Source organism: Cebus imitator, unplaced genomic scaffold, assembly GCF_001604975.1.
Source record: "Cebus imitator isolate Cc_AM_T3 unplaced genomic scaffold, Cebus_imitator-1.0 Scaffold5, whole genome shotgun sequence".
NCBI classification, from domain to species: Eukaryota; Metazoa; Chordata; class Mammalia; order Primates; family Cebidae; genus Cebus; species Cebus imitator.
In genome coordinates, this window is record NW_016107320.1 from 13,254,591 (window position 1) to 13,262,838 (window position 8,248).

At 48.7% G+C, this 8,248-nt stretch overlaps 1 protein-coding gene across 1 annotated transcript; it reads right to left on the reverse strand.

Annotated features, from left to right (window-relative positions):
* Positions 1-6,233: 6,233 nt before the first annotated feature.
* On the reverse strand, positions 6,234-6,846 carry LOC108310121 (interferon-induced transmembrane protein 3-like). Its single transcript, XM_037741387.1, has one exon. It carries the CDS (start codon positions 6,802-6,804, stop codon positions 6,262-6,264), a length of 543 nt encoding a protein of 180 aa, XP_037597315.1. The 5' UTR covers positions 6,805-6,846; the 3' UTR covers positions 6,234-6,261.
* Positions 6,847-8,248: the final 1,402 nt, after the last annotated feature.

An 8,248-nucleotide genomic window follows, 5' to 3' on the forward strand; every position in this document is an offset into this window, starting at 1 on the left:
CTCAAACTCCTGACCTCGTGATCTGCCTGCCTCGGCCTCCCAAAGTGCTATAGGATACAGGCATGAGCCACTGTGCTCGGCCAATTGTAAGGGCTTTTCAAGTGCATGTTGGCCATATGAAATTTTACTTTCATCCAAACTTTCAAACCTAAGCCCTGCATGACAACCCTGCCTTCCTTTTCTCAGTGGGCAGTTATTCCCAAATGGCCCTGCTGGCAGTCCTGGGATTGGTCATCACCCTCTTACATTCCCTCAGCCCCTGTGTTGGTCCTCGGATCTTCCTGGTCGTCCTCTATGCTCTCTGCACCTGCTTCAGGTGAGACCTTCATCTCGAATCTATTACCATCACCTCCTAACTGGCGGCCCTGTCCCCAGCCTCATTCCCCTCGGTTCCATCATCTGCCTGCCTTCTGGGTGAACAAGGCAAATGCAAATTGCCATGTAGTTCTCTGCTTGCAATTCAGAAGTTCTTGATTGCTTTCCTAAGGAAACTGAAACTTCTCAACATGACCTCCAGTGCTCTAATGACCAAACACCTTTGCAGCCTCATGTCCCTCACATCCCCTTAAGGACTTAGATTCCAACCGCATAAAATGTGCTTTCCCCCAAGCCTTTGCTTATGTGCTTTCCTCTGCTGGGTGTGCTTTCCTTCTCCTGGTCGGCTACTTCTTTTTAAAAAAATTTTATTTATTTTTGAGCCAGTGTATTGCTCTGTTACTCAGGCCGGAGTGCAGTGGTGTGATTGTGGCTCACTGCAGCTTCAAACTCCTGGGCTCAAGTGATCCTCCTGCTTTAGCCCCTGAGTATCTGGGACTCAAAGTGCATGCTACTATGCTCAGCTATTTTTTATTTTTTATTTTTTTGAGACAGGGGTCTCTCTCTGTCACCTAGGCTGAAGTGCAGTGGCGTGATCATGGCTCACTGCAGCCTTGATCTCCCAGTTCAGGTGATTCTCCCACCTCAGCCTCCTAAGTAGCTGGGACCATAGGTGTATGCCACCATACCAGGCTAATCTTGGGCATTTTTTGTAGAGACATGTTGCCCACTCTGGTCTCAAACTTCTGGCCTCAACTGATCCTCCTGCCTTGGCCTCCCAAAGTTGGAATTGCAGGTGTAAGCCGCCTGGTTAGGCTACTTCTAACTTGTCTTTTTTTTTTTTTTTTTTTTATAGCCAGTCTATGTGTCCCATCCTCCCCTTTCCCCAGGCTGCAGCAGGTGCCTGTTGACTGTGGCCCTCCTCTGTGTGTGGCCAGAACATCCAAGGTCTTCAGCCCGAATGATGAGTACTGATTTTCTTGTGTTTCTCCCAACTACATTGTGAACTCTACACTGAGGGCAGGAGCTGGGTCTTACCTTTCACTGGACCCTTGGTGCCTACACAATTCCTAGACTCAAGGAAGCCTTTGTATCCAATACCTGAACTTGCTCCCATATTCCCCAACCTTTTACCCCTTTTTGCTTATTGGAGACCTGGTTCTGACCTGCTTGGCTTGTGCAAAGCTCTGAGAGAGGAACAGTTTGGCTTGGGCCCCTCCCGATGGAATCTTTCCATTCCAAAGTTGTTGCTCCTTTCTTTGAGGCTCCTTTTAACTGTTCCCAACTCCCTTATTCCCAGGAACTCTTAAATTCTTTCTCTCCTTATCAAAATACTCTTTCAGAATAAGTACATTCACTCTGGAATACAACTGCTGTTTTCTTTCCCAGGCTTATATGTATTTTAGCAGAAAAAATTCAAAGGAATTAATTTCTAATTGTGGAAATTGCAGGCCACAGGAGGAGAAGGCGGAGAAAAAAATTTGCGGATAAATCAGCCTTCTGCAGAGATTTTCTTCAAACACTTTCATGCATCCTCTTTGATTAGAGGATTGGAGAAGGGAGAAGCTTACCCATCTTCTGCAGGCGGCCGGAAGAATAAAGAGGAGAGATTTTTCAAGCATGGTTTGTCTCTTGGCTCATCCCACACACCTCCCTGTGGGGATTCTACATAGGGACGGTGTGTCCCAGGGCTTACCAAAGATGGCCATGACAATGAGATCTGCCCACGGAAGTATCACAGCAAAAGGCAAGGAATCAGAAATAAGAAGGCTGAGAGGATGGAACCAGACCATGAGAATGGGGAGGCAGCAGTCAGGCCCCCGCTGTAGCTGTGGGAGGGAGCAGAAGGGAGACAGAGGTCACCAGGGAGCAGAGTGAAGACAGGTGAGCCCAGGGGACATATATCACCAACACGGGCAGCCTAGGGTGTGCCTTTTAGGTGGGTTGTGGCAAGATGCACCCTGCTGGGTGAGACCGTGTTTGGGGCAGAATTCAGGCTCCCATTCTGCAGATGACCAGAACAGCCTCTGTTTCACACTATCTCTGGCTGAGATGTGACCCAGGCTCCCCAGGGGCTGTGACTCTTGGGACATGGCGACCACCAACAGTGGCTAGTCTAGCACCTCCCAAAGCAGTGAGCTGAGTGCTTCGTGTGGTATTAGCCACCGTATGGCACTGAGCAGGGTCCATGTTATCCTGGGTGCAGAAGTGCAAAAAGTAGACGGGATTCACCTCCAGACTTCCAACCAGTGCCCAGTGGCTTTGTAGTCAGGTCATCAAGGAGCTTATTCCTGCCACGTGGCCCCTTCATCAGAATTGTGTGCAGCCACTGGGCTGTGTCCAGTTTTGGACACTCATGAAGGGGCTGTCAGTCCTGTTTGGTGCCTACTGTCCCCATCAATCGCAGCAGTTGCTGTTTTCCCCACCCCATTCAGACACAGGAGACTTAACGTGGCAAATAGGCAGGGCAGCTTTCAGGGGTTTCACAGAGATCCCTTACTTTCCTTCCCCCTATAGTCTCTTCGTCTCCCTCTTTTTTTTTGAGAGAGAGAGCCTCACTCTGTCTCCCAAGCTGGAGTGCAGTGGCATGGTCATGGCTCACTGCAATCTCCAACTCCTGGGCTCATGTGATCCTCCCACCTCAGCCTCCCAAGTAGCTGGGATTACAGGAGTGTGGCACCATGCTGGACTAAATTTTTTCATCTATTTTTTGTAGAGACATGGTCTTGCTATGTTGCCCAGGCTGCTCTTCAACTCCTGAGCTTAAGCGATCCTTCCAACTTGGCCTCCCAAAGTGCTGGGATTACAGGCATGAGCCACCAAGCCCAGCCTTCCCTGTATTCTCTTATACTTTGCTTACACCCCCTAATTCCTTATTAGGATTTTATCCCTTTTTCTCAAGGCGCTGTCTCTTGTGAGGATGCAAATATCTGAACATCTTCCTCAGTCTTTTCGCTGGTGTGTGCTTGCCAGATGCTAATTGGGGCAGGTTTTCACCAAAAAGGGGCAGAGGGAGGGTGAGTTGGGTGGGCAGCACGTGGGAACAGGTGGTTAAAAGGGTGTGTGGGGCTCATGAAGGCCGAATACATGTACTTTCCCACCAGCCTCTAGTAGTGATCCTAGCTTCTGAAACCCAGCCAGGAAATCTGGGCTGATGGAAAATTTTTGTACTGATTCCAAATGGGGGGGCCATTTTTGAAATTATAGCTTGGATGCTGAAATCTTATAATTTCCAGGCCATTTGGATGATTTATGGGATCAATATATCATTTGAAATGGAAACTATTCCGGAACATCCAGGCTGCTTGGTGGCCAGTCTTGTGGTGGTGAATGACAGCGGGGCCCTCTGGTAGAGGCTGTCTGCTGACCTGTCTAATCCTTTATTCTGCAAGCATTTAGTGGAGAGGGGGAGTGTGGCCACCAGTTGTCCTGTCCTAGTCAGTGTGACCCTCCTTCCAGCTCAGACCATGGCTCAGCCCTAAAAGAAACCATTGCTCCCCTAAGAGTTCAGCAAAATGGGTGAGAATCCAGGAGCTTCTCTGTTGTCCGTGTCTTGTGGTCTCATTATGAGTTTTTCTTTTGTGGGAAGGAAAAGAAGAAAAGAGGGCGCAAATAAAGGACTGGGTGGGGCAGGAAACCAGCAAAACACAAATAGAGAAGGGGCACACTCACCAGAACCCCCTTTGAACTTCTTGGAAGAGACCTTCAACGTCTGGTTTTCTGCAGACAGCCTGGGACCAGCCTGAAGTCTATTTTGCATTTCTTCAGGAAAAGGCAGGCGTTCTCCAGTTTTCTAGTAGAGAGGGGTAAACTATAAGACATTAGGAAACATTTTGCAATGTCCCACATTTCTAAGTCTCTCCTACGCTTGGAGGCTTGAGGAAGGTCTATAAACCCCCTTACACCCTAGCTGACAGATCCCATCTCTCCGTAAGAGAGTACTAAGCCACTCTGCACACAGCACAGGCCAGTCTTGCCTCCTTAGCTCTTCTGGCACTTGCTAACAGGATCAGGGTCTATCCCTCTTCGTTCTCTCTCGTGGTGCCTAACGGGCTGTACATATAACAGATGCTCAGTAAACTTGGCCATGGCCTTATTAGCTTCATGGCAGCTGCAGAGGCTTTGATCTTGAAGTGAGGAGGGACCTCCCATCACGTGATCTGTGCTCTCTTTAGAGCAGGGAAGCTGTGTGATTGTAATCAGGTGGGAGCCGTGCTATGGAGTCCACCTGTGTTTCCGTGTGACCTTGGTAGAGGTACCTTGTTTTTCTGCCATATCCCTTCCCAGCCCCGCAGCCTCCACTGCACACCCGGGCTCTCCCGTCTGTACACAAAACGCTCCAGATTCTGGGATGAAACATAGGCCTGTCCAGGTGCAAATGATTGCTCCTTTATTACTGCAGACATCCTCCCTTTCTTCTTTTAAGTAGTCTTTGAAATTAAACTAAAAAGGAAATATTTGCACAGAGATTTCCCCAAGGCCATTTTCAATACACCTGGTAATCAGCACTGACTTTCAAAAGCAGGGTTATTATTGCCTGAAAATTATTGCGTCATTTGACCAAAACCCTCTTGCGAATGTTTCTGATGAAAATTTTTTATTGAAAATGTTTTTTAATGAGGCAATTTTTCTCCCTTTTCATCAGAGGGGCAGAGCTACCTCACTGTGGCTGTTTATTTAAATGATGGAAGACTTGACTACATCCCATGCTTTTCTTCTGAGTGCCTTCAGATGATCTCTGCTTGTGTCTAGGGTGAAACTGAGGCACTGAGGATGGGGTGGAAGTTGCTATTATGGTCTTTACCCCCAATCTTTCAATGACCAGTCCTGGAGTAAGGCAAGGACCTAGGTGTCCTGAATCACCTTTTGCTCTTTAGGTAAGTACCTTTGGAAAAATTATGATAGAAGAGAGATCTATCTTTACTAACCTCACCCTGCATCATCCTTAGATAGGCTAACTATGGGCTGGGGGCAGTGGCTCACACCTGTAATCCCAGCACTTTGGGCGGCCGAGGTGGGCAGATCACCTGAGGTCGGGAGTTTGAGACCAGCCTGACCAACATGGAGAAACCCCATCTCTACTAAAAATACAAAAAATTAGCTGGGCATAGTGGCGCATGCCTGTAATACTGGGAGGCTGAGGCAGGAGAATTGCTTGAACCTCGGAGGCAGAGGTTGTGGCGAGCTGAGATTACACCATTGCACTCCAGCCTGGGCAATACGAGTGAAATTCTGTCTCCCACCATCAAAAAAAGAAAGACTAATTATGGTAGACCTTGTTAACTTTTGACTGTGGAGTATTTTTCAATTCATTTTCTTTTCAAGTAGCATTGCAATGATCTTTTGGGGAATTACCTCTTTTCTCCTGGACACCGGGTCAGTTGTGATCAATAATCAGATGCCGGGCCGGGCGCGGTGGCTCAAGCCTGTAATCCCAGCACTTTGGGAGGCCGAGGCGGGTGGATCACGAGGTCAAGAGATCGAGACCATCCTGGTCAACATGGTGAAACCCCGTCTCTACTAAAAATACAAAAAATCAGCTGGGCATGGTGGCGCATGCCTGTAATCCCAGCTACTCAGGAGGCTGAGGCAGGAGAATTGCCTGAACCCAGGAGACGGAGGTTGCGGTGAGCCGAGATCGCGCCATTGCACTCCAGCCTGGGTAGCAAGAGCGAAACTCCGTCTCAAAAAAAAAAAAAAAAAAAAAAAAAAAAAAAAAAAAATCAGATGCCTGCCGGTCCGTAGGCAAAAAGCGGGCCCTTGAGTTTAGCAAGGCTGTTGGGCTGCCTGTACTTATTGGTAACATTTTCACAGAACTCTTATTAAACTGGATTATTTGATGCCAGCTTAGCATTACCAAATTTAGCAAATAAAAATGCAGCATCCCGGTTAAATTTGAATTTCAAATGAACTGATAATTTTTTTTTTTTCAGGAGCACGTGCACTTTATTGAACTGGACTGTAGAAAAGTGTGTGAGGGTAAAGGGCTGACACAGGATGGGCTGGGGGCAGGGCGAGGAATGGAAGCTGGGGTACATGGGAGGCAGGTGAGGGGTGGAGCCCCTGGCCTGGGTGATTCCTCTGGATCCACTGATAGACTTGCAGAATCAGTATTGGGATGATGATCAGCAGAATGGTCATGATGATGCCCAAAATCAGGGCCCAGATGTTCAGGCACTTGGCGGTGGAGGCGTAGGCCTGGGCCCCGGTCAGGTCGCCAACCATCTTCCTGTCCCTAGACTTCACGGAGTAGGCGAACGCTATGAAGCCTAGGCAGCAGGAGTTCATGAAGAGGGTGTTGAACAGGGACCAGACGACGTGGTCCGGCACGGAGGTCTCGCTTCGGATGTGGATCACGGTGGATGTCGGGGGCGCAGGGTTGTGGGGCGCCCCCAGCACATCCACCTCATGTTCCTCCTTCAGCATCTCATAGTTCGGGGGACGGTCGGTGCTGGCAGGAGTGAAGAAGGTTGGGACAGTGTGGTTCATGGTGTCCGGGGAAGACTGGCCGTGGTGGGGCTGCTGGGATGCTTCTCCTAATTTTTATTTTTAATTTTCAGAGATAAGGTCTTGCTCTGTTGCCCAGGCTGGAGTGCAGTGGCATGATCATAGCTCACACTGCAGCCTTGACCTCCTGGGCTCAAGCCATCCTCCTGCCTCAGCCTCCCAAGTAGCTAGAACTACAAGTGCAAGACACCACACCCAGCTAATTTTTTCATTTTTTGGAGAGATGGGGTCTTACTATGTTGCCCAGGCTGGTCTCAAACTCCTGGGCTCAAGCAATCCTCCTGCCTTGGGTTCCAAAAGTGCCAGGATTACATTGCAAACTCCTGTGCCTGGCCCCAACTAATAATTTTTAAGTGTAAGTATATCCCTCATATTGAATGGGCTATACTTATGCTACAAAAGTATTTGTTGTGTATCTGAAATTCAAATTTAACTGGGCATCATGCATCTTATCTGCCTACCCTATCTTTATGCTGAGATGCACCCACTCTTGGGAATGTTTAGCTGTTGCTGCAGCAGCGAAACGGAGCCCAGGCAACCCAGTGTTGGTACCACAGTTGTCTTTCACAGGGACACTGGGTGGGAACGGTGTCTACGTGGACCTACGGCCCTTCTGAAAGGCTAAAGGGGCAAACTCAAAACAAAACCATGTCCCTTCTTTTAGTAAAGCAGAACCAGGCCAAGGACTCTGTGCATTTGGTCAAGTTCCACAGCCAGAGGTGGAAATGATACAGAGGTTTAGAGCTGTGCTCCAGGATATGAGGTAAGGGATTTTTAGAAGCAAAAGACCCATTAGATGCCTATTAAAATATTGGTCAATGAGCCAGAATATTATGAATTTTCAGTTTTAGGGCAGCAATGAGTGAGGCTGGGAGAATTCAGCTGGAGCTTAGGAAGCGAGAAGGCGGAGAGAGACCTCCAGTTGGTAGACAGTGCTGGGCAGGCCAGTCTGGGCTCTGGGAGAAACCAGAGATGAAGCCCGACTGAGGCTGGAGCCTCAGCCAGGGTCCCCAGTGCTAGGCCCCTCCAGCGAGGCCTGTCGCAGATTGAAGGGCTAGCCATTGGGCCAGATAGGAGATGCTCAGCTTTGGATTGTGGGTGTTCTCTGCAGATGGGCCTCCAGCTACCCAAAAGGCAGGGAAGGCTTTCCTTCCACAGCCCTCAGATGATAGACAGCCATGCCATCACGTGGCGGGACACACTGAATTTACAGGACTCTTTTCGTTTTTTATTTTTTAATTTATAATTTAAAAAACTAGAGACGAGGTCTCACTGGTCTTGAACTCCTGGCCCAAGCAACCCTCCTGCTTTGGCCCCTTGAAGTATTGGGAATACAGGTGTGAATCACTTTGCCTGATCAGGAGTTTCAATCTGAAGGGGTCAGTGCCCCAACCCTCTTTGTTGTTCAAAGGTCGATTGTATATTC

What these genes read in the sequence shown, in the direction of transcription:
- LOC108310121 (XM_037741387.1), bottom strand. Translation starts at nt 6,804, where the DNA reads ATGAACCACACTGTCCCAACCTTCTTCACTCCTGCCAGCACCGACCGT.